The 25,920-nt window shown below is 43.9% G+C and overlaps 1 protein-coding gene across 1 annotated transcript in view; it reads left to right on the top strand.

Moving 5' to 3' along the window:
• Positions 1–25,920, top strand: part of LOC139259393 (ral GTPase-activating protein subunit alpha-2-like) — a gene marked incomplete at both ends in the record, with an annotated part of 117,663 nt that overhangs the window by 57,255 nt on the left and 34,488 nt on the right. The window contains 6 exons of the mRNA XM_070874859.1: positions 3,335–3,392; positions 6,994–7,037; positions 11,702–11,879; positions 14,146–14,261; positions 16,755–16,893; positions 25,229–25,428. Coding sequence (XP_070730960.1) covers positions 3,335–3,392; positions 6,994–7,037; positions 11,702–11,879; positions 14,146–14,261; positions 16,755–16,893; positions 25,229–25,428 — 735 coding nt within the window. The remainder of the gene's footprint in view (positions 1–3,334; positions 3,393–6,993; positions 7,038–11,701; positions 11,880–14,145; positions 14,262–16,754; positions 16,894–25,228; positions 25,429–25,920) is intronic.

Here is a 25,920-nt window from a genome sequence, read left to right as displayed (position 1 = left end):
CTAATGAGTTCAAATCCCACCACGGCAGCTGGGGAATTTAAATTCAGATAATTAACTAAATCTGGATTAAAAAGCTAATATCAGTAATAGTCACCATGAAACTACTGTTGTTGTAAAAACCCATCTGATTCATGATGACCTTTTAGGGAAAGAAATCTGCTGGTCCAGCCTTTGTGACTAAATTTCTCTCTGAAATGGCCTAGCAAGCTACTCCATTGCATTGAAAACCACCACCACCGTCTCAAGGTCAATAAATGCTGAATGAATAAAAAAAAAAATATTTTTTTACAGGTACTGGTGGTTAGCCTCCCTTACAACTCCCTCAGGAGAACCAGCTAAATGCACCATTATAGGCAGTCCCTCGAAATTGAGGAAGACTTGCTGCCACTCTAAAAGTGAGTTCTCAGATGACTATAGTCCAATATGGAAATTACAGTCTCTGTCACAGATGGGACAGACAGTCGTTGAAGGAAAGGGTAGGTGGGGGTGTCTGGTTTGCTGCACGCTCTTTCCGCTGCCTGTGCTTGATTTCTGCATGCTCTCGGTGACGAGACTTAAGGTGCTCAGCGCCCTCCCGGATGCCCTTCCTCCACTTAGGGTGGTCTTTGGCCAGGGATTCTCAGGTGTTCGTGGGGATGTTGCACTTTATCGAAGAGCCTTTGAGGGTGTCCTTGAAACATTTCCTCTGCCCACTGGGGGCTCACTTGCCATGTAGGAGTGCCGAGTGCGCATTTGCTTTGGGAGTTTTGTGTCGGGAGCAGATGAAATCCCCGCTGAGGCACTGAAGTATGGCGGAGAGGCACTATTGGCACAAATGCATGACCTCACCTCTCATCTGGAAGGAGCAGAGCATGCAGTAATCATGACCATCTTTAAAAAGGGGACAAGTCCGACTGCGGCAACTACTGAGAAATCTCCCTGATGGCCAATGGGAAAGGTATCTCTAGAATCCTCCTCAACCGTCTTCTCCCTGTGGCTGAGGAGTTCCTCCCGGAGTCACAGTGCGGATTCCATCCACTGCAGGATACAACGGACATGATCTTTATGGCGCGATAACTGCAAGAGAAATGCAGGGAACAGCACCAACCCTTGTACATGGCCGCCTTTGACCTTACAAAGGCCTTTGACATTGTTAATAGTGAGGGACTATGGGGCGTCCTCCTCTGTTTCAGCTGCCCCCAAAAGTTTGTCGCCATCCTTCACCTGCTCCACGACGACATGCAAGCCGTGATCCTGACCAACGGATCCACCACAGACCCAATCCAGGGTCAAGCAGGGCTGTGTCATCACGCCAACCCTCTTCTCGATCTTCCTCACTGCAATGCTCCACCTTACGCTCAACAAGCTCCCCGCTGGAGTGGAACTAAACTATAGAACCAGTGGGAACCTGTTCAACCTTCATCACCTCCAGGCTAGATCCAAGACGGTCCCATCTTCTGTCGTCAAACTACAGCTAAATGCAATGGGTTGGTCACTGGATGTCAATTCAGTATTCAGGAACTGTAACTCTCCTCTGTCAGCATGGAATATCTGGAGTTGGGCATGAACACATAACCTACTGACTTAGAGGCAGGAATGTCACCGCTGAGCCAAGGTCTCACTTTAACACATGCTACTCAAACTGAACTAATCCAAAAAAATCTTTCCACTTATGGAGTATAATGTGGGAAAATGTGAAGTTATCCACTTTGGCAGAAAAAATAGAAAAGCAAATTCTAATTTAAATGGAGAAAAATTGCAAAATGCTGCAGTATTGAGGGACCTGGGGCTCCTTGTGCATGAAACACAAAAATTTAGTATGCAGGTACAGCAAGTAATCAGGGAGGCAAATGGAATGTTGGCCTTTATTACAAGGGGGATGGAATATAAAAGCAGGGAAGTCCTGCCACAACTGTACAGGGTATTGGTGAGGCCACACCTAGAATACTGCATAAAGTTTTGGTCTCCGTATTTAAGGAAGGATCTACATGCATTGGAGGCTGTTCAGAGAAGGTTCACTAGGTTGATTCTGGAGATGAGGGTGTTGACTTATGGAGATAGGTTGAGTAGGTTGGACCTATATTCATTGGAGTTCAGAAGACTGAGGTGATCTTATCGAAACATATAAGATAATGAGGGGGCTCGACAAAGTGGATGCGAAAGGATATTTCCACTCCGGAAACTTAAACTAGTGGACATAGTCTCAGAATAAGAGGCCGCCCTTTTAAAATTGAGATGAGGAGGATTTCTTCTCCGAGTTGTAAATCTATGGAATTCTCTGCCCCAGAGAGCTATGGAGGCTGGGTCATTGAATATATTTAAGGCGGAGATAGACAGATTTTTGAGCGATAACGAATAAGGGGTTATGGGGAGCGGGCAGGGAAGTGGAGCTGAGTCCATGATCAGATCAGCCATGATCTTATTAAATGGCAGAACAGGCTCGAGGGACCAAATGGCCTGCTCCTGCTCCTGTTTAAGTTCTTATGTTCTTTAAGACAATGGGCCTGAATTTGCAGCTGGAAGCTTCCCGCGGGAGGATGCCTCCAACCGGCAAAAAATCTAATAACTTACCTTCTGCCTCAGGATCCACGGAGGCAAGCGTCCCTGGGATCACGTGGGCCGGCCCAAGCAATGAAAGAAGTGGGATCGCCATTCATGCTTACGGGGATTCCGTACATAGAAGCATGAATGGGAATCACATAAAAAAACAGTTAACACAACAAATGCATTTTAAAAAAAACATTTAAAATTAATTAAAATACAATGTAATTAAACAGTTCAAATAAAAATTTAATTTTTTGAAAAATACATTTGAATGTTTTAAAGAGGCTGAAAATAATCCTACCTTATTTTACATGTGTTTTAATGTTTAAATAAATGAAAAAAAATATTTTAATGCTTTTACCAGGCATAAGAATTTTACGGGCACTTGCTGGGCAGAAGTTGGGGAAATAGCCCAACTCTCTGCCCGTGGATGTCCTTGACAGATCGCAAACTCTGGGTTTTCGCCCACGTGGAGCACATGCCTAAACCCGGAACTTGCGTGGCCCATACAATTTCAAGTTAAATCCATCTTTAGGAAGTGTGAGGTACTTCCTAAATAAGCTCTGTTCAAGTGAGGGGGAAAAGTAATGTTGAAGTGTTATACTGGTGGGATCTGTGTAGTTTACCCTGGAGTGACACCGAATGCTCTGCTAAAGACTGGAATCTAAAATCAAAATGTGATGTTTGGAAAATGATAACTAAAAATGGGTGGTTTGATTCAAAGTTTGAATGTGGACACCCAAGCTTTGGATTTAATGGTGTTATACAGGTACATGCATCTCAATTTGTACTTTTCATTTACCTTGAGCAGAAAATACTTCAACTTCTTCCTGAGAAGATCAACAGTAGATGGCAATTTCACAGCATAGGTAAGAAGAATGGGGTATATTTGTGGGATATTTACAAACCACGGAGCAAATTGAAATCTGTGCTTGGTTATGATAAAGTGTGATCTTTACCCAAAACGTTTTTTCTTTCTGTAATCTGTACCATTTAAATTTTTTTAAGGATAATGAGTCAAATATTTTTTGACATACGAACATAACATAAGAAATAGGAGCAGGAGTAGGCCATACGACCCCTCGAGCCTGCTCCGCCACTTAATACGATCATGGCTGATCCGATCATGGACTCGGGTCCATTTCCCTGCCCGCTCCCCATGACCCCTTATTCCCTATTCGGTTTAGAAACTGTCTATCTCTGTCTTAAATTTATTCAATGACCCAGCTTCCACAGCTCTCTAAGGCAGCGAATTCCACAGATTTACAACCCTCAGAAGAAATTCTTCCTTATCTCAATTTTAAATGGGCGGCCCCTAATTCTAAGGTTATGCCCCCAAGTTCTAGTCTCCCCTATCAGTGGAAACATCCTCTCTGCATCCACCTTGTCAAACCCCTCATAATCTTATACATTTCGGTAAGATCACCTCTCAATCTTCTGAATTCCAATGAGTAGAGGCCCAACCTACTCAACCTTTCCTCATAAGTCAACCCCTTCATCTCTGGAATCAACATGGTGAACCGTCTCTGAACTGCCTCCAAAGCAAGTATATCCTTTCTTAAATATGGAAACCAAAACTGTACGCAGTATTCTAGGTGTGGCCTCACCAATACCGTGTATAACTGTCTCGCAAGACTTCCCTGCTTTTATACTCCCTCTCCTTTGCTATAAAGGCCAAGATTCCATTGGCCTTCCTGATCACTTGCTGTACCTGCATGCTAACCTTTTGTGTTTCATGCACCAGGCCCCCCAGGTCCTGCTGTACTGCAGCACTTTGCAATTTTTCTCCATTTAAATAATAACTTGCTCCTCGATTTTATTTTCTGCCAAAGTGGATAACCTCGCTCTTTCCAACATTATACTCCATCTGCCAAATTTTTGCCCACTCATCTAGCCTGTCTATGTCCTTTTGCAGGTTTTTTGTGTCCTCACACATTGCTTTTCCTCCCATCTTTGTATCGTCAGCAAACTTGGCTACGTTACACTTGGTCGCTTCATCCAAGTCGTTAATATAGATTGTAAATAGTTGGGATCCCAGCACTGATCCCTGCGCACCCGACTAGTTACTGATTGCCAAACAGAGAATGAACCATTTATCCTGACTCTGTTTTCTGTTAGTTAGCCAATCCTCTACCCGTGCTTTTCCAAATGTCCTGCTACTGCTGTAGAATAAATGATGTAGGTATCATAGTATCTTTATATATGAAATGTTATTGTCTCTTAAAAACAGTAATTTTTGCCCATACAGTTTTATCCTCAACTTGTGCATTCCGAATCATTAAAAAACTAGGGGTTTTTGTTAATGTTTTAAAAACCTTCCTATGTATAATGCTCGACTGCATTTGTAACATTTGCATAAAACATTGATGCATTAAGCTTACTTTAATGCCTCGTTTCCATATGAGTACCAATCTTTAGCTTTTCATACTCCAGTTCTTTTTGGTTTTTTCCTTGGTAACATCCTTCCTTAAATTTCATAGTCACAAAATTACATGCCAAAACTATTTTTTTTTTCTTTCCTGTTTCCTTTTTGTAACTGATTTCAGTATCAGATGTCTTCGTGGCATCAAAAGCATTGCAATCTCTTGTTTCAAAAGTGCTGTGTTAGGGTTTCATAAAGGAATTTAAAATATTTAGTTTTATGCTTGTATTATTTTTTCATATGGTATACAATTAGTGTGACCTCCTTGCTCTGTGTTTTCACTTGCTGTTGACATTGTCTTTGACTTCAGTGGAATCCTTTTCCTGTGATTTTTTTTTTCCAGCTTTGTAATTAACTGCTGAGTTGCTCAGATGAATGGCAGCTTAACAATAGATGTGACAAAATTAATAATACTTGGAAGTACGGGGTTAGGACAAAGGGCCAGAGGTTGTGTTTTATTTCAGGAAGACATCTGTAAAATGAGCTGCTGCATCAACTTTACAGAAGAGTCAGTGGAACTTTTAAATGTATATTTTTTTATTTGTTCTGGATGTGGGCGTCGCTGGCAATGCCAGTATTTATTGTCCATCCCTAATTGCCCTTGAGAAGGTGGTGGTTAGCTGCCTTCTCGAACCACCGCAGTCTGTGTGGTGAAGGTGCTGCCACAGTGCTCTTGGGGAGGGAGTTCCAGGATTTTGACGCAGTGATGATGAAGGATCGGCAATATATTTCCAAATCAGGATGGTGTGTAACTCTGTTTGGTCAATGCAGCAACAACTTGCATTTATATAGCGTTTGTAACGTAGGGAAAGATCCCAAGGCACTTCATAGAAGCGTAATCAGACAAAAATTGACACTGAGATAAAAGAATGAGATATTAGGAGGTGTGGTTTAAAGTTTGGTCAAAGAGGTAGGTTTTAATGAGGGTTTTAAAGGTGGAGAGGGAGGCGGAGAAGTTTAGGGAGGGAATTCCAGACCTTCGGGCATAGACGGCTGAAGGCATGACCGCTAATGGTGGGATGAAGGGAGTGTGGGATGCCCACGAGGCCAGAGTTGCAGAGGTTGCTGAATAGTGATGTGGAGTGGGAACCCTGAAGTATTTTCTCCTCCCTAACCTGCGGGCACTTAGGTGAACTGTATTGAACAGAGGTTGAACTGAGGTTAGCTAATTCAGTGTTAGATCTGAGATCTCCGCAAGATCCTGCAAATCCCCTGGGAGGGCAGACGCACCAACGTTAACGTCCTCAATCAGGTCAACATCCCCAGCATCGAAGCACTGACCAAACTTGACCAAACTCGACCAACTCAGTTGGGTGGGCCACATTGTTTGCATGCCTGACACAAGACTCCCAAAGCAAGCGCTCTACTCAGAACTCCTTCTCGGCAAGCGAGCCCAAGGTGGGCAGAAGAAACGTTTCAAGGACACCCTCAAAGCCTCCTTGATAAAGTGCAACATCCCCACCGACACCTGGAGTCTCGTCGCCGAGAGCATGCAGAAAACAAGTGCAGGCAGCGGAAGGAGTGTGCAGCAAACCAGTCCCACCCAACCTTTCCTACAACTGTCCCACCCGTGACAGAGACTGTAATTCCCATATTGGACTGTTTAGTCACCTAAGAACTCACTTTTAGAGTGGAAGCAAGTCTTCCTCGATTTCGAGGGACTGCTTATGATGATGATGATGAGATCTGAGATTGAACCTGGAACCTTCCTGCCCATATGGGTCTTCTATTTGGATAAACTTGGTGCGTTGTGATGGGTTGGGAGGGGAGGAGGGGGGTTGGGACACGGCAGCAGGGACTGTCTGTAACATTTTAATTAAACTGATTTTACTGGTATAGCTGAATTAACTTTTCTGATGAATCTTCATATAGTTGTACCTGCACAATTAAAATACTCTGCAGCCCTTTCAAATGGTGAGGATTTTTAATAAGTGTTTAGAATTGTTGATTTTTGTGTTTCACTATACTACCAATGTCTGAAACTGATTATTTACATGTTTATATCTGCAATCTTTAATTTTCAATTTGCAACAAAATTAAAATTTTAGGCTCAATTTTGAAGAAACTTCTGCACACTGGAAACTCTGTTAAGGTAAGCGCTTTAATTTATTTTGTTTGGTGAGGCTGTGTACCCTTGGTATTCTGCTTATTTCCCACCCCGCAACCTTTTTTCTGGTTTTCTAGGCATCAATTAAGACCACAGGAGTTGGGAGGGTGGGGGAGAGGGGAAGGATGGTTAAGCATCCAATTCCTTGGTCTGTTTCGCTGTTAACATCTTGGAGGTGCGAGAGAGTGACCTGTTAATGACCCTTCCCATGATTTTTGGCTCCACATTGTGAGGATGCCCCAGGAATCTGGTGAATACCTCTCCACGCTGTAGTAAACTGAAATATTTATCCCTGTGGCAACGTACAGACATCACTAGAAATTAGCGCACAGCAGATGTGACTTAATTTGTTGTAGTTCATGCCAAGTCTCTTGAGTGATATGCTTTATGCATGCATTTGAAAGGAAGAAAAGTACTCTTTGTACCCTATTGTGTAATCGGCCTTTGGGCAAGACTTTGCAAAATGTTTATGAATGGCGCTTAAATTGGCCAATTATTAAATGCAACAAAAGTGAAAGATTACAGTAGTCTGAATTTGAATGTTGATCTTTTTGGTGACTTTGCATGCTTATTGGATGTGTAATGTCCATCCTGGCCAATAAATGTCTTGATCTGTAACACACTGGAGTTTCTGTTTTAATTAAAATCTTGTATAATAGTTAGATATCGTGAAAAGCAAAAGCTAAACAGAGTTGCATAATGGCAGTCATTCTGATTCTTGCTAATTTTGAACTAGTCACATTTTAATAGTTGAAATACTTGGCAGCTTTTTGAATTTAAATTACCTTAATGTAGGACACACAGTATTGTAAAACCTGATTCAGGCTGTTTGAGGAGCATCAAAATTATGCATGGAAAAAAAATTCTCTAGTAAAGAGAAGACTGAGGAGTGACCTGAAAGAGGTCTTCAAAATTATGAAGGAGTTTGATGAGCTCGATGTAGAGAAGATGTTTCCACTTGTGGGGAATCCAAACTAAGACTCATAATTATACACGAGTCACTAATAAATCCAGTAAGGAATTCAGGAGAAACTTCTTTATCCAGAGTGTAATTAGAATGTGAAACTAGCTACCACAAGGAACAGTTGAGATAAATAGGATTCAGGTTGAGCGTCCGAAATCTGGAGTTTCAAAGTTCGGAATGTATTGGAATCCGGACACCGGGCCGATCCGTGGTGGGGTCATCTGGAAACCGGAAAATGTTCCAAAATCCAGACTAACCCCGCTTCGGTGGCCCGACTTCGCTCGCCCCGACCCTCGGCGGCACGACCCTCACCGGCCTGACCTCGCCCCAGCCTGACCCTCGCCGGCGCCGGCCCCGACTTCCCCCCGGCCCTGGCTCCGGCTCCCCCCCCGCTCTCCCCCTTACCTCGGCTGCCAGACCCCATCTACCGCGACCCAGGCAAAGGCGTTCCAAAATCCAGAAATACCCAGAATCTGGAACGGCCTCGGTCCCGAGGTTTCAGGATTTCGGACGCTCAATCTGTATTTGCATTTCAGGCAAAGCTAGATAAATATGTGAGGGACAAAGGAATAGAAGGATATCCTGATCGGACGAGATGAAGTAGGATGGGAAGAGGCTCGTGTGGAACATAAATACCGACACAGACTAATTGGGCCGAATAGCCTGTTTCTGTGCTGTAAATTCTATGTATTGCACTTATAATTTGTGAAATGGTTATTGTTGAATTTGTTCTGTAATATTGGAATATATTTTCCCTGTGGCTCAATTGGTTTCAGGTGTTGCTTTGAGCCCAGTGCTGTAATATTGGGCCCAGGTTTAGGGCCGCGCCCACGCCCGTTTTTCGCGCCACAAAGTGCGTCTAAAAAAAAAACTTAGATTCTCCGGCTCCCTGCTGGTCCTCTGCAACCGGGCGCGGCGCAGCACGAGCTGTGGGGGGCAGAGCTCGGGTCTCTGCGTTGAAAACAGTGCCGGGACCTCTGCACATGCGCGCTACAGTGGGCGCGCATGTGCAGTAGCTCCAGGTGCCCAAAACTGTGTGGGAGGGGCCCGAAGCATGCAGTCCCTAGCCCTGGCCGAATGGCCTCACTGGGGCTGCCTGCGCACACGCCCAGCTCCTGCTTCCTCCCGACTCGACTCCCCCTCCCCAGTCCCGACCCGACACCGACCCGCGCTCCCCACCCCACCCGACCTGACCTCCCTCTCTTCCACCCCCGCCCCCCCCCGGACCCGAACCGAACCGACCTCCCTCCCTCCCTCCGCCCCCCCGACCCGACACGAGCTCCCCCGGACCCGACCCAACTCAACGCCACCTACCTGTAAATCTGGTGTTGGGGACGGGCCCTGCCCGAAGTCTTGGGCCGGGCCGGGTGCGGCCCGTTCTGCCTCCCTTCCCCCTCCCCCTTCTCCTTTTCCCCCCCCCCTTCTCCTTTCCCCTCCCCCTTCTCCTCCTTTCCCCTCCCCCTTCTCCTCCTTTCCCCTCCCCCTTCTCCTTTCCCCTCCCCCTTCTCCTCCTTTCCCCTCCCCCTTCTCCTCCTTTCCCCTCCCCCTTCTCCTCCTTTCCCCTCCCCCTTCTCCTCCTTTCCCCTCCCCCTTCTCCTCCTTTCCCCTCCCCCTTCTCCTCCTTTCCCCTCCCCCTTCTCCTCCTTTCCCCTCCCCCTTCTCCTCCTTTCCCCTCCCCCTTCTCCTCCTTTCCCCTCCCCCTTCTCCTCCTTTCCCCTCCCCCTTCTCCTCCTTTCCCCTCCCCCTTCTCCTCCTTTCCCCTCCCCCTTCTCCTCCTTTCCCCTCCCCCTTCTCCTCCTTTCCCCTCCCCCTTCTCCTCCTTTCCCCTCCCCTCACTGTCAGAAACACAGACACTGACAGACAGAGAGTGAGAGACACACAGACAAACAGAGAGATAGAGACACTGACAGAGACTCACTTGGGGGGGGGGGGGGGGCATCCCAGCACGCTGTTGGAGGGCTCCTGGTGCTGCAGTCGGTAAGTAGAAAATGTTTTATTTATTGATTTAAAAAAAAAACATTATTTCTTATTAATTTTTTTGATTGATTTATTGGTTGATTTATTGATGTTTTTATTATTGATGATGGCTCTTTATTTGTAAAACTGAAGTGTTTAATGTTTGTAAACTTCCCTTTAAATCCCCCCCCTCCCCCCACCCCCCCTCCCCCCATTCCCTACGCCTGATTTGTAATCTACGCCTGATTTTCTGAAGTGTAGACAAGGTTTTTTCCAGCGTACAAAAATCTTCACTTACTCCATTCTAAGTTAGTTTGGAGTAGGTTTTCACTGCCGAAACTTTGAAAACAGGCGTAAGTGGCCGGACACGACCCCTTTTGAAAAAAAAATTATGTTCCAAAGTGAAACTGTTCTAACTGACGAGAACTGGAGCAAACTAAATGCCGAGAATTTGAATTTCTAAGATACTCCGTTCTGCACCAGTTGCTCCAAAAAATCAGGAGCAACTGAGGCCGAAACTTGGGCCCATTGAAGGTGCCTTCCACGAGAGGTGGGCACCGGAGGGACTGGAGTGCATCATCACCCCGGCAACAAAATTTTAATTTGGTTTTATTTACTCTCAAAAGTTTAATTTGTCTGTTTTAGTGCCCATTTAATTAGGGGGCACTTTGGATTATAGTTTTACCAAAATAGTTGTAATATTGAAGGGGCAATTTTCCTTCCTAATTTCAATCCAAACTCGTTTGGCTAATTTAAAATCTGAGATAGCATAACAGGACAGATATAGAGAGGGGAAATTGAAAATCAACAGTATGAACCAGGGTGGAAGTTTGGGAACAGAGCTGATGGTTAAATATTACAGCACGAAGGAGCAGGACAACAACTGATAGAAATGTCCTGGTTGAAATAAACAAAACAGGATGAAAATGTATTTGTGGATGCCAGGTGACATGAAGGTGAAAATGTTGGTGTGTAGAATCTTTATAATGTTGACCCTCATCTTTCATAAGGATTATGGCTTTTTGGGAGATCATCCTTGAGGTGGGTCTCCTAATGTACAAGATTTATTTTGTTCTTTGAATGTGGTGAACCTCTGGTAAGGCTGCAATTATTGTACATTCAAAGTTGCTCTGCGAAGGTGGTGGTGGGCCCTTTCCTTGAAAAGAGTGCTTTGGTTCAAAAGAGTACTAGCCTCCTTCCAAAGCCCTTGCGAAGGTGTTTGAGTCGGTGTCCTCGAGAGCCTGAAGGTTAGTTGTTTTCACCACTGACTGTCTCATCAGTCACATGAAACCTCAGCAAAAAAAACATAAAAACAAAAGCTTAATATGTGTTCAGCGGCGCCTTTGAACTTGACGCCCATGGTAATGCCAAATGGTTAGTGCCATCTTCCAAATACAAGCGGCTATCCAGGATAAATGGGAACGGTGTAAGTGGTGGGGATTGTACTTCATTAGAGTAATTGGCACCTCAGTGCAAGTAGCCAGTGCACTGCAGAAAAAAACCTGACATTTTCTTTAATTGGCTGCTCCACTCTTAACTGCAAATGCTACTCTGAGTAGACTTGTATATGTAATGTATAAATCATATTGGGCATTAACTGAAGGCATAAAAAATAGTATGGATGAATTTACTTTAACTGTTAGTTTCTGCCATGATATGTCTTGTACTTGATTATAGCCATGCAAATCTTGATGAGATTTAACTAACATTGTGTGAATTTTTTCCTCAGATAAGATGTGAAGGAATTCGCCTCTACCTACTTTGGCTTCAAGCACTGCAAGAGAATTCTTCTGATGAGCAGCTGACCTTATTTGCTTGTCTTGTCCCTGGTTTTCCAGCTGTTTCATCACGAATTGGACCATGTACTTTAGATACACTCATAAATCCCTCCTACAATGTATCTGATGGTTAGTAACCGAGCCTAATACAAGTGGTATAACAGCAATGACATTTGCATTTATCGTGGCATTTACCTTTGTAAATATACCATTGCACAAATGTAGCAAGTACCTCCAAAATTAACCTTCCCCTTGTTACTTTTGCTATCCAGTGCTGAGCATATTGAATAAAGACATTGGAGTCGATGGCCTGGAGATTCTGTTTGGTTGTGCTGGTTTTTTCGGTGCAATTTTACTTGCCTATTAACTCTATTGCTAATTTACACTGCTAACCTGTCCGTCAGTGTATTGGATTTAAAATTCTTGTTCCCATCTTTAATCTCCGTGGCCTCACCAACCCTACCTCTGCAGTCTCCTCCAAAGTTACGACCCCTTCCACACCCTTTGGTCTTCCGACTCTGAAGTTCTGTGCATTCCCCACCACTGGTAGCGTGGTGTTCAGCTTCTACAGTCCTATGTTTTTTTAACTCCTCCCTAAACACTTCCACCACTCTACTCTCTCTGGCTTTGAAAGCCTCCGTAAATTCATATTTTTGACTGACCCATCAGTCACCTCTCCCAACTCTCATACTATGGCTTGGTATCTTTTTTTTCCTTTTGTGAAGTTCGTTACATATTTTCTACATTTAAAGGTGCTATGTAGAAAAGTTATTGTCATCCAGTAACAAAACGACAAATTCTTTTTTATGGATTTAATTTGGTAAAACATTGCTTATTCTGCTTTTAACCTAGTTCAAATAGGTCAGACCCCAAAATGAATATTTGTTGATTTTTCCATTACCATGATGATATAATTTGAGTGCCCACAATGGGAAACTATGGAACATCTGGCTCATTAGACTCATATTAAGAAATACCTAATAACTTGTCAGAGATGATTTTTTTGTCAAGATGTTTTTGTTCCAAATAACCAAACTATTTTACTGTTTACATCAGTGTGTGCTATTTTTGTGGTAAGTTTTTCTTTTCTCTGTTAAGTACCATGGCTTGGATGACTCAGTTGTGAAGTAAGATTAGGTATGCACAATTTTTGTAGCACTACTTTGTCTATCCAGAAATTACCGAATCTTTGGACAGCAGCAGTTTCTACTTTATCTGCGCAGTGCAGAAAATTGTGCACTGAATAACAACTGTTTTCTTCAAAAGGGAATTGGATAAATCCTTGAAGGAGAGAAAATTGCAGGGATATGGCGAAAGAGCAGAGAAGTGTGACTAACTGGATTGCTTGGTGCAGAACTGATGGCCTCCTTCTGCGCTGTACTATACGATTCTGTTCTATTCTATGATTCTATGTTAGCAGCCACATTACTCGCAATAAACAAGCTTAACCCAGGAGACCTAAACTAACCATATAAAATGGTCCCTCAATTGCAAACGTAATAGCAACTGGACTTCTTGATGGTTAGTATGAGATTGTGATCTCACAATGCAGAGTTTCATCTAAATCTGTAGCAAATCCACCTATTATTTTCCCAGATTAATTTCAGTTATATCTGCTTGTTTCACTGGTTACCAGGAAAGAGGTATCCCTTTGAGTACAGTATCTATTCAGACCTGACTTAACGCATGCTCAGCTGGTGGTTCAGATGGATCGGCGTGCTAGATAAATGTTGCATCGGCAACATTTCTTGACGTTTATTTAATGTGTTTTATAATAAGCACTTTACTGCTCCTGTTATGACATGTAAGCTGCATTTCTCCAGACCTCAATGACTGCCAGTGTCCTAAATGTAAGTTAAGTATTAATTTCATCAATTGTGCTGGGAAGGGACAGCCAGCTCCAGATGCTATTTTTGTCAACAGTTAATATAAAATATTTTGTACCTCAATAAATAACACACATTATGGCTGTTGGCTGTCAAATGAAAAAAAAGTTATTTAAATTCCACACAACAGATGCTTAAATATGGCGCATTTAAAAAAAAAAAAAAAATTGAGGAGGCAGGAGGAGGAGAGAGAAGTGAGAAATAATTTTGGACTCTACAATATATAAATGTCATATTGCCCTGTACCTTCTTTCATATCCAGTTGATTTGTGAAAACAGATGGTCTCTTGCACATAACATTAGAACAAAAGTTATATATATATGCTAATATTGAATATAATTTGTATAGTATCAAAAAATTTTTCAGAGAATAAATGTAAAGAATTTATGTAGGTTATAAAAATAAACTGGGAATTTATTTTTTAGTTTTTCAGTGTTTTAATTTATGGGAATAATTGTATCAGCACAAAATTAGATACTGATTAATGCTTTACCTATTTTTTGCTTAGTAAAAGTTGCTGCAGAAGATATTACTCCTCTGTTACCATCGGTATTGGGGGAAAAGGTATCAGATGACCAGACTTCGTACTTCCTTCAAATTCTTCTGAAGTACATGGTAATCCAGGTAAATCAAGAAACTTCATAATGTTTGAAAAGGTAGAGTTCAACATGATTTATCCTACAGTCAAATATGTTTATAACCTATGAGTAGTTGAATACAAACGGGATAAATGTATTTCATCATCGTGCTTATATTATAATTGGATTTACAGCCGTCGCCTTGTTGGTAGCACTCTCGCCTATGAGTCAGAAGGTTGTGGGTTCAAATCCCACACCAGAAACTTGAGCATAAAAATCTAGGCTGCCCCTCCACTGCCGCACTGACAAAAGGTCATCGACCTGAAACGTTAACTCTGTTTCTCTTTCCACAGATGCTGCCTGACCTGCTGCATATTTCCAGCATTTTCTGTTATTATTTCAGATTTCCAGCATCCACAGTATTTTGCTTTTGTAAGAGATGTTGAATAACAATCAGAAGTTGGAACTCTGGCAATATTTTTGTTTTCCTACCCTGAGGGTGTAACATACTTGTATAGTGCTTTTCAAGTCTTCAGGATATTCCAAAGCTCTCCAATCAATTACTTTTTTACGTCTGGTCACTGTTGTTATGTAGGCAAACACAACAGCCAATTTTCACACAGCAAGGTCCCACAATTAGTAAATTAGACAAATAACCAGTTAACCTGTTTTTCGTGGTGGATGGAGAAAGGAATGTTGGCCAACACAAAAAAAGAGAACGCCTTGTCCTGCTTTGAATAATACCTTGGGATATTTCACCTCCACCTGATTGTGAATAATGTCATACACTGCAAAAGTTAATCTTCTCTCACAGCTGGTGCAATGAAAAACACAGTCATAACATCCACTTAGAGAAAAATAAAGAGAATTTACTAGCAAGAACTTTTTAAAACTTGGTTTTAATTTATCATATTGGAATACCACAACTTTAATCCACATTCAAAGAACAATTTTTGGTATAAGCATTGTAAGTGTATGCGCGTCTTTTTTGGTTCCTCCCTTGTTCTGCTGTTAATAAATCAGTTAAATGGAAAATAAATTGATAATGTATCACTCTCTCGGCCAATTATGAAAATTAGGGAGTTCCTCGCTGATCCCGGGAAGTAGAAATTCCTAACCTGCTCAATGGCAGCGAATGTGTTCCATATGGTACTTCTGGGGTTAAATATTCTAGAGGAAAAGATTCTTAAGGAATCATCACTCACTTGCAACGCTAGCAGCTGATAATTATGGATTTTTCCCCCCTTGATTAAAGAACTGCTGTAATTTACAATCTAGAGTGAGATGCATGTACTTCTGTAAATTGATAAACAAAAGTGGCATTTCATTGAGGTACATGTCACACAAAAAATGGTGCATTTGGAAAAATAGAGGAAATTATGTGGTCCATGGGATAACAGTGGTGGCCCCAAAGATCTAAGACCAATCCGGCATAATCCCGCCCTAATTGCAACAGGAGAAAACTGGAACGGCTAGAAACTAGGCTGGGACTTGGATATGCTGTGTCCTGACCTTGCAGCAAACATTTCGAGAAGGACTTGTGCGGTAGAATGTCCGCCAATCCATTACCAGGCAGTCATCATAAGGAGAGACAGGGCTTGGGAGTTCTCATGCCCCTGGGTCTCCGATTAGTCTGGTGTATAGTCACTGGAGGTACGGCTGGTTAGACCAGGTATACTTTGCTGGCCAGTGGTAGACGTGGGGGCCACCCGAGGGTCCACAGTGGCTCAAGTCCTGACTCCCAAAGAGTAATTGCAAATTTTTATTTACATTGTTAAAAAGGCTTCCTTTGTAAGGGGCTATAAGGCATCTACAAGTTCCTTCTGGGGTGGGGTGGGGAGGGGGGGGGTGAACATGTGATGGACTTTCTGGCTTCATTTATATGGCAGGTGCCCTAGCTGATGACCATCGTAGTAGCTCCGGGTGCATGTTATTTGCAGGCATATTAGGGAATTTTTCTGTGATGTGGCTGGGGTTAGTCACACTCCCACTGTAAATGCTGGGATGGCTTACCCATAGATTTTTGAAGCGTATATCTCTATAGAGTTCTGAATTTTTATTAAATATTTATTTTAGATTGTGGGATGCAATATTGCTGAGAACAATGAAAATCGCAAAGGAAGGAAACGTGTTAAGAGATATCAGTATATTTGAAGATTTTTAAAAATATACTCCATATATGGTTGGGTTATTGCAAAGCAGATTGGTGTACTACTGAACTTGGCTGGAGACCCAAGAACATACACATTTAAAATCTAGAAGGAGAAGCACTGAATGGGAAGCTAAGTGTCTTCTCATGAAGAATGTGAGGGGACAATCCCGGAGTTAGCTAGCCTAGGCTGCTTTGTGATTACTACTTTTAACTGGTTAGCAACATGCTGTGCTAAGGGTATAAAAAGGGAGAAGAGAATAGCTGAAAGGATGAAAAAAATTTTATTGAGTGTGTATTTCACAAAACATTTTCTTGAATGCTAATATAATTTTTGGAATTATCTACTGTCATTCCTTAACCAATGTTTATTCTATTTCTAATTTGAAGGCCGCAAGCTTAGAATGGAAGAATAAAGAAAAACAAGAAAGTGGTTTTAAGTTTCTTTTTGCCTTGTTTAAGAAGTTCTACCTTTCCCATTTATTTCCATCCTTTACCAAATTTACCAACCTTTACAATCCTGTACTTGGTGAGTAAAACAATACAGTACAAGCTGTTAATAAATGTTGGAACTGGTAATACTTTAAATTATTTGATGTCTTGTGTCTGCACATTTATTCAAACTTCCTTACTCAAAGTATGCACAAAGAAGTGCAGGACTTACCGTATATACTCGCGTATCCTACGATCTCACGTATCATGCGACCCCTAAATTTTCGTCCCCAAAACATGATTTTATCATATATCTCATGTATCATGCGAGTCACTTTTTTGAGATACCAGATGACACTAGGCTAGGCTTTCAAACAAGTTTAACAAGTACCCAACACGTAACAAGTACCCTAACACATAACAACGATCGAATACAGACCTTAACAACCGAATCATGAAACGAAAAAGGATGGATGAACGATGGCTGCAAGATTTGGCTGAAGAGAGTTTGGGAATCAAGAGCAGGTGGTTTACGACGCCAAAAAAGTTTACTTGTGTGGGATATGTTTAGGTCACATCGAGTGGATTCTGTTGTGAAAGCTGTTCGCGAATCGAACACCGATATAGCAATCATTCCAGCTGGCTTGACTAGTGTCGTTCAGCCACTTGACGTATCTATTAATAAGCCATTTAAAGACAATATAAGAAAGAAATGGAATGACTGGATGATGGAAGGAGAGAAATCATTTACGAAGGGAGGGAATATGAAGGCTCCGGATTTGCCTCTACTGTGTTTGTGGGTAAAAGAAGCATGGGCTGAGATAGATGGAGATTTGATTGTTAAAGCATTTAAAAAAATAAATATACCGGTAATAGTTTCATTAAGAATCGTTTCTGTTTTCCTTTGGTAGTTAGCCTCTCAGCTGATTTGGAAAGCGTAAACATTACGTGTGTATCAGCAAGTAAAACAGCAGTTTTATCAAAATCATCTTTATTTGATATACATATGTACTATTTGACTTACTGTAAATGGATACGGTCTGCTTAACAGCCTAATCTTGGCCAGCACTTCACACCCGCAAATTTTGTATCTCTCGTATCATGCTACCCCCCAAATTTAGGTTACAATTTAGGTCTTCAAAAGTCGCATGATACGTGAGTATATACGGTAATTTAAAACTATCCAAGCATAACGGTAAATGTCACTAGTTTTTATTGGTAACAGTTGGCCAAATATTGCTACTGGACTTTGTCACTATCTTTGTCTGTTGGTGCAAAGTTTGTGCTCAGTATTGCAAATGCTATATTAGTTTCTGTTAGATTGTTTTGTTGAGAATAAACGTTATTATGTAGTCTGTTGCAATTGGAGACCGTCTCGAGTGACTGGAGAGAGCACTACATATTGAGAAACACAATTTGGATCTTTAGTATATGATACGTTAAAAGTTTAGTTAAAGGGCTGGGCTAGACATCCATGTTTGGGAAGGGTTCTAGTTCATGTTTAGCTCAGTGGACCTGTTGGATATCCTCAGAATAACCTAAAATGTTTCACAGCTAATAAATTATTTTTTGAAATGCAGTCACTGTTGTTATGTAGGCATATCCAGCAGATGCTTTGCACATAGCAAAGGCCCACAAGGAGCAAATGAAAGAAAGAAGAAAGAACATGAATTTAGATGGCGCCTTTCACAACCTCAGGATGTCCCAAAGCTCTTCACAGCCAATTAAATACTTCTGAAGTGTAGTAATGTAGGGACATGCGCAGCCAATTTGCACACAGCAAGGTCCGACAAACAGCAATGAGATTAAAGACCAGGTAATCTGCTTTAGTAATTTTGGATGAGGGATAGATATTGGCCAGGACACGGAGAACTCGCCAGCTCTTCGAATTGTAGCGTGGGACCTTTTATGCCCAGCTGTAACAGACCAATTTAGTGTCTAATCTAAAATATGGTGCCTCCAACAATGCAGAACTCCCTCAGTACAACACTGAAGTGTCAGCGGAGTTTAGGTGCTCAACTGAACTGAGGTTTCAACCTTCTGATCCCGAGGCAAGAGTGCTATCAACTGAGCTAAGTTGTCACTTGATGAAAAATAATATATGAATATTTTAAAGCAAATACCCCCAAGACCAAGGTGCATTAATGCAATGATGAGCCAAACCTTGGAGCTGTAGACAGAAGTAGATTCTGAGTGGTGCAGGGAAGTAATGCAGATTGTAACTGTGATTCATGCATGTTATAATTTAAGAAGACATCAGATGATTTTTGTATTAGCTACCCCATACTTCATTGCTTCATTTTAAGATGATGTCTGGCTTTAATGGTATTGTGACCAAAAGTATATATAGTGATCCACCACCGTTTATAAATGGGAAACTTGTAAATGGCCTGTCTACTCTATAGTTACAGCTGATCTTCTGTCTATGGCGTGTGCTTGATGTAATGAAGGCAAGCTGGCTAAAAATTTGGGTATAGAGTGAGCAGGCTAGCTTACAATTGGGAAAGTAGAGTGACAATAGAGGAAGAGGAAGGGTTGGATAGAATCATTGTAGGGGGCACTCTGACTTGGGTGGAGCATTAAGTAGATTGAAATTACTGATATTAAGAGAAACTTTATTTTTATGTTTCATTGCTTTTTCTTCTGACAGATTATCAAGGGAGAGGTTTAAGCAGTGTCAGTAGTAGTAGATATCCAAGCTGTGATGGGTTTGATTTACAAAGAGATTGGCTCTTTGGGTTACAGATAAGGGGCCCAAGTTTCGGCTCGAGTTGCTCCTATTTATTTTTGAGCAACTAGTTTAGTATGGAGTATCTTAGAAATCGCAATTCTCGGCATTTAGTTTACTCCAGTTCTCGGTTAGAATAGTTTTGTTTTAGTACAGTTTTTTTTTCAAAAGGGGGCGTTACCAGCCACTTATGCCTGTTTTGCAAGTTTAGGCACCGAAAAGTTACTCCAAACTAACTTAGAATGGAGTAAGTGTCGATTTTTGTATGCTCAGAAAAACCTTGCCTACATTTTAGAAATTAGGCGCAGGTAGCGAGAGATGGGGTGGGGAAGGGAAGTTAGGGGATTTTACAAAGCATTAAACACTTCACTTTTCCCAATAAAGAGCCATCATCAATAATAAATGATCAATAAATCAACCAGTAAATCAATCAAAACATTTTTTTAAAAAAACAATCAATAAATAAAAAATTTAAAGTTTCTACTCACCTACTGCAGCACCAGGAGCCCTCCAGCAGCCTGACGAAGAGCTGGTCGGGCGGGCCCCGCCACGAGGAGGTGCTCAGGTGGGCCCTGCCCCCGAAGAGGTGCTGGTCGGGCGGGCCTCGCTACAGAGGAGTTCGGGTGGGGTCCGCCACCGGGAAAGAGTTCAGCCGGGCCCCGCCGCTGAAGAGGTATTCGGACGGGGCCTGCCGCTGAAGAGCTGCTGGTCGAGCGTGGCCCGCCACCGAGGAGGTGTTCAGCCGGGCCCCGCCGCTGAAGAGGTATTCGGACGGGGCCTGCCGCTGAAGAGGTGCTGGTTGGGTGGGCCCCGCCGCTGAAGAGGTGCTGGTCGGGCGGGCCCCGCCGCTGAAGAGGTGCTGGTTGGGTGGGCCCCGCCGCTGAAGAGGTGCTGGTCGGGCGGGCCCCGCCACCGGGGAAGAGTTTGGGCAGGCCCCGCCGCTGAAGAGGTGCTGGTTGGGTGGGCCCCGCCACCAAAGAGCTGCTGGTCGGGCGGGCCCCGCCGCTGAAGAGGTGCTGGTTGGGTGGGCCCCGCCGCTTAAGAGGTGCTGGTTGGGTGGGCCCCGCCGCTGAAGAGGTGCTGGTTGGGTGGGCCCCGCCACCAAAGAGCTGCTGGTCGGGCGGGCCCCGCCGCTGAAGAGGTGCTGGTTGGGTGGGCCCCGCCACCAAAGAGCTGCTGGTCGGGCGGGCCCCGCCGCTGAAGAGGTGCTGGTTGGGTGGGCCCCGCCGCTTAAGAGGTGCTGGTTGGGTGGGCCCCGCCGCTGAAGAGGTGCTGGTCGGGCGGGCCCCGCCACCGGGGAAGAGTTTGGGCAGGCCCCGCCGCTGAAGAGGTGCTGGTTGGGTGGGCCCCGCCACCAAAGAGCTGCTGGTCGGGCGGGCCCCGCCGCTGAAGAGGTGCTGGTTGGGTGGGCCCCGCCGCTTAAGAGGTGCTGGTTGGGTGGGCCCCGTCGCTGAAGAGGTGCTGGTCGGGCGGGCCCCGCCACCGAGGTGGTGTTCGGACAGGCCCCGCCGCCGAAGAGCTGCTGGTCGGGTGGGCCCCGCCGCTGAAGAGCTACAGTTCGGGCGGGCCTCGCTACCGAAGAGCTACAGTTCGGGCGGGCCCCGCCACCAAAGAGCTGCTGGTCGGGCGGGCCCCGCCGCCGAGGAGGTAAGGGCAGTGGCGCCGAGGCGAGGGACGGTGAGGCAGGCAGACCACTCGGCCTGGGATAGGGGCGGCGAACAGCGCGACGTCCCTTCGGCCAGGGATAGGGTCGCCTGGAGACAGGACGTGCTGGGAAGGCCAGGAGCTACTGCGCACGTACGCAGACTCCATTGCGCACGCACGTAGCTGCCGGCACACTTTTACGTGCAGGACTGTAGTTCCGTCCCCAGCTGCTTGTGCTGCGCTGCGTTGACTGTGAAACAGGCCTGTTGGACTCGGAAAATCGCGAGGTAAGTTAACTTCAACTGATGTGCTGTGCAAGAATGCGGTGGTAAGCTCAGACATGTTTTTGATCTCGGCTACGATGGCTTGGGAAGTACAGATGAGCTACTTTCCTTCAGTGAAATGCAAGGTGGTGAGAATTGAAAAGTGCTGCATTTTGACTGAAAACAGAGTTGCATTAGCATAGTTTGAGAACAGATCACTGCTTACTGTCTTTCCTAGGGATCCACTCCATCCTCCTCCGATTCTTCTCCATCATCGTCCAGCTGGGTGGGACTGCACTCACCTGGTTCCATTCTTATCTATCTAATCGTAGCCAGAAAATCACCTGCAATGGCTTCTCTTCCCACTCCTGCAACATTACCTCTGGGGTCCCCCCAGGATCTATCCTTGGCCCCCTCCTTTTTCTCATCTATATGCTGCCCATTGGCGATATCATCCGATAACATGGCGTCAGTTTTCACATGTATGCTGACGGCACCCAGCTCTACCTCTTTTTATTTGTTCATGGGCATCGCTGGCAAGGCCAGCATTTATTACCCATTCCTAATTGCCCTTGAGAAGATGGTGATGAGCAGTCGCCTTGAACCGCTGCAGTCCGTATGATGAAGGTACTCCCACAGTGCTGTTAGGGAGTGAATTCCAGGATTTTGACCCAGCGACGATGAAGCTACGGTGATATACTTCCAAGTCGGGATGGTGTGTGACTTGGAGGGGATCTTGGAGGTAGTGGTGTTCCCATGCACCTGCTTGTCCTTCTAGGAGGTAGAGGTCGCGGGTTTGGGAGGTGCTGTTGAAGAAGCCTTAGCGAGGTGCTGCAGTGCATCTTATAGATGGTACACACTGCAGCCACGGTACGCTGTTGGTGGAGGGAGTGAATGTTTAAGGTGGTGGATGAGGTTCCAATCAAGCGGGATGCTTTGTTTTGGATGTTGTCGAACTTCTTGAGTGTTGGAGCTGCATTCATCCAGGCAAGTGGAGAGTATTCCATCACACACCTGACTTGTGCCTTGTAGATGGTGGAAAGGCTTTGGGGAGTCAGGAGGTGAGACACTTGCCGCAGAATACTGAGCCTCTGATCTGCTCTTGTTGGCACAGTATTTATGTGACTGGTCCAGTTAAGTTTCTGGTCAATGGTGAGCCCCAGGATGTTGATGGGGGGGGTTTGGCGATGGTAATGCAGTTGAATGTTAAGGGGTGGTGGTTCGACTCTTACTTGTTGGAGATAGTCATTGCCTGGCTCTTGTGTTGTGCGACTGTTACTTGCCACTTATCAGCCCAAGCCTGAATGTCGTCCAGGTCTTGCTGCCTGCGGGCATGGACTGCTTCATTATCTGAGGAATTGCAAATGGCACTGAACAGTGTGCAGTCAGCAGTGAACATCCCCACTGCTGACCTTAAGATGGAGGGAAGGTGATTGATGAAACAGCTAAAGATGGTTGGACCTAGGTCACTGCCCTGAGGAACTCCTGCAGTCATGTCCTGGGGCTGTGATGAATGACCTGCAACCACCACAACCATCTTTCTTTGTGCTAGGTATGACTTCAGCCAGTGGAGAGTTTTCTCCCTGATTTCCATTAACTTCAGTTTTACGAGGGCTCCTTGATACCACACTTGGTCAAACGCTGCCTCAATGTTAAGGGCACTCACACTCACCTCACCTCTGGAATTCAGTTCTTTTGTCCATGTTTGGACCAAGGCTGCAATGAGGCCTGGAGATGAGTGGTCCTGGCAGAATTCAAACTGGGCATCGGTGAACAGGTTATTGTTGAGCAAGTGCCGCTTGTTAGCACTGTCGACGACACCTTCCATCACTTTGCTGATGGTTGAGAGTCGACTGATGTGGTGGTAATTGGCTGAATTAGATTTGTCCTGTTTTTTTGTGGACAGGATATACCTGGGCAGTTTTCTACATTGTGGGGTAGATGCCAGTGTTGTAGCTGTACTGGAACTGCTCAGCTAGAGGCGCGGCTAGTTCTGGAGCACAAGTTTTCAGCACGGCAGCCGGGATGTCTTTGGGGCTATAGTTTTTGCTGTATCCATGCGCTCAGCCATTTCTTGATATCACGTGGAGTGAATCGACTTGGCTGAAGACTGACTTTTGTGTTGGTGGGAACCTCATCCACTCACCACTTCTCTCGATACCTCCACGGTCTCTAAATTGATGGTTTGTCCGACATCCAGTACTGGATGAGCAGAAATTTTCTCCAATTAATTATTGGGAAGACCGAAACCATTATCTTTGGTCCCCACCACAAACTCCATTTCCTAGCCACCGACTCCATTCCTCGCTAGCATCTCTCTGAGGTTGAATCAGACTGTTCGCAACCTTGGTGTCCTGTTTGACCCTAAAATTAGCTTCTAACCACACATCCACGGCATAACTAAGACTGCCTATTTCCACCTCTGTAACATTGCCCGTTTCTGCCCCTGTCTCCGCTCATTTGGTGCTGAAACCCACATCTATGCCTTTGTTACCTCTAGACTTGACTGTTCCAACACACTCCGAGCAGGCCTCCCACATTCTACCCTATGTAAACTTGAGGTCATACAAAACTCTAATTTGCACCAAGTTCCATTCACCCATCACCCCTGTGCTCGCTGACCTCCATTGGCTCCTGATTAAGCAATGCCTTGATTTCAAAATTCTCATCCTTGCTTACAAATCCCTCCCTATCTCTGTAATCTCCTTCAGCCTCACAATCCCGTGAAATATCTGCGCTCCTCAAATTCTGCTCTCTTGAGGATCCCTGATTATAAGCGCTCAACAATTGGAGGCCTTGCCTTCAGCTGCCTAGGCCATAGGCTCTATGCTGTGCTCCTTCCTAAACCTCTCCGCCTCTCTATCTCTCTCTCCTCATTTAAGACGCTCCTTAAATCCTACCTCTTTGAGGAAGCATTTGGTCATCTGCCGTAATTTCTTCTTATGTGGCTCGGTGTCAAATTTCTGTCTTAGAACACTCCTTGGAAGCACCTTTGGACATATTACTACATTAAAGGTGCTATATAAATACAAGTTGTTGGGATCGTATGTAGCATAAGGCGACATGCATATTAGGCGGAAATGAAATGAGAACAAGGTTTTTAAAAAAAAAGTGCACCTTTCAGTTATGTTATTAGGAAAATCTGAGTCCCAGAATTCCATAAAGATCACCTTACTGTGTCAATAATTTAGCTAATAGAGGTTTCATTTTTGTAGAAAACTTGCATAATAGGGTTAATGCATGTAAATATAACTTGGTAAAGGAGAGTTCATGAAAGGTGAGAATGCACAAGTCCAGTTTTATAATATTTCAACTTAATGTTTCAATATAAGTTTCCAATTTCAAAATATACATGGAGCTTACTCCATCCCCACTACCAACCACATTAAGTAAATTTAAAAAAAAAAACTTTCATAGGGATTTATTTTCATAAATAGCATCATGATGGATTTATAGTGATGTAATATTGAAATGGTTTTATTCTGGTATTATCGCAACATAGTTATTTCCATTTCCAAGAATAGTGTGGTACTGATTTTGGTTGTTCAGGTTTGGCGCAGGTTAAGCCTTTGTTACAATTGGAGTAAAACTCATTATTCATTAGTTAGATAGTTGACAGAAGCTTAATTCAAACATAACATGGTGCAGGAAGTGAACTGTCTCAACAGCTTGTAGAACAACATGTGGAATTGAAACTAAGAAGAAATGCATGGTTTTATATTTTTTTGTTTTCAGTCAAAAGTTGATTAAGGTGGAAGGGTTCAGAAATATGATACTGTTTTATTCATTTTTACCAGAAATTCCTCAGATGAGGCCAAAGCCACTATATATTAATGTAACACGAAACAATGAAAGCATTTACAGCACAAGGGACCAGTACTTGGCAGCTCGGGTGGCATTTATTAAGTGGCTTGTGACCTTCTTTCTGGAAAAGAAATACACTGCCACAAGTCAAAACACTAAGAATGGTGGAGAAATGCTACCTAAAATTATCCAGGTATGTTTAAAAGTTAGTAAGTTTCAATATTTTGAGAACCTAGAAATATAGTAATATTTAAGTCCTAAAACTCCATTCATAAATGTTATACTTCTACGAGTTGATCTCCCATGGCATTGCACATGGTGAGTGAAGACCAAAGATGTGATTTTATCCCTACCTGCCCTGCGAAAACCCATGGACGAGCAGTTAAAATTGTCCAGGAGACTTATCCTGCCAAAATCCTAAGTCATTCCTGCTAACTTCTATTTTAATCTGATCTTTTTAGAAGGCAGCAAGGATGCCTGCCTGAATTTGGCAGGGTCCTTCTTTAATTATGCAGATTTTAACTGGTGGACTGACCTGCCAGGTGATGACATCGGAAAGAGGAGCTGGGGTGAGGAAGAATCCAAACAGGTAAGTTTATTTTTACTTTCCTTGTGGGGCCAGAAGGACCAGGATTGCTTCTCCATGCTCACAAGGAAAGTTTAGGCCACCCCCGATTTGGATTTG

This window comes from Pristiophorus japonicus, unplaced genomic scaffold (genome assembly GCF_044704955.1).
Source record: "Pristiophorus japonicus isolate sPriJap1 unplaced genomic scaffold, sPriJap1.hap1 HAP1_SCAFFOLD_994, whole genome shotgun sequence".
In the NCBI taxonomy this organism is placed as follows: domain Eukaryota; kingdom Metazoa; phylum Chordata; class Chondrichthyes; family Pristiophoridae; genus Pristiophorus; species Pristiophorus japonicus.
Note: the sequence above shows the minus strand (reverse complement) of the source record. Positions and strands in the feature narration are given on the sequence as shown.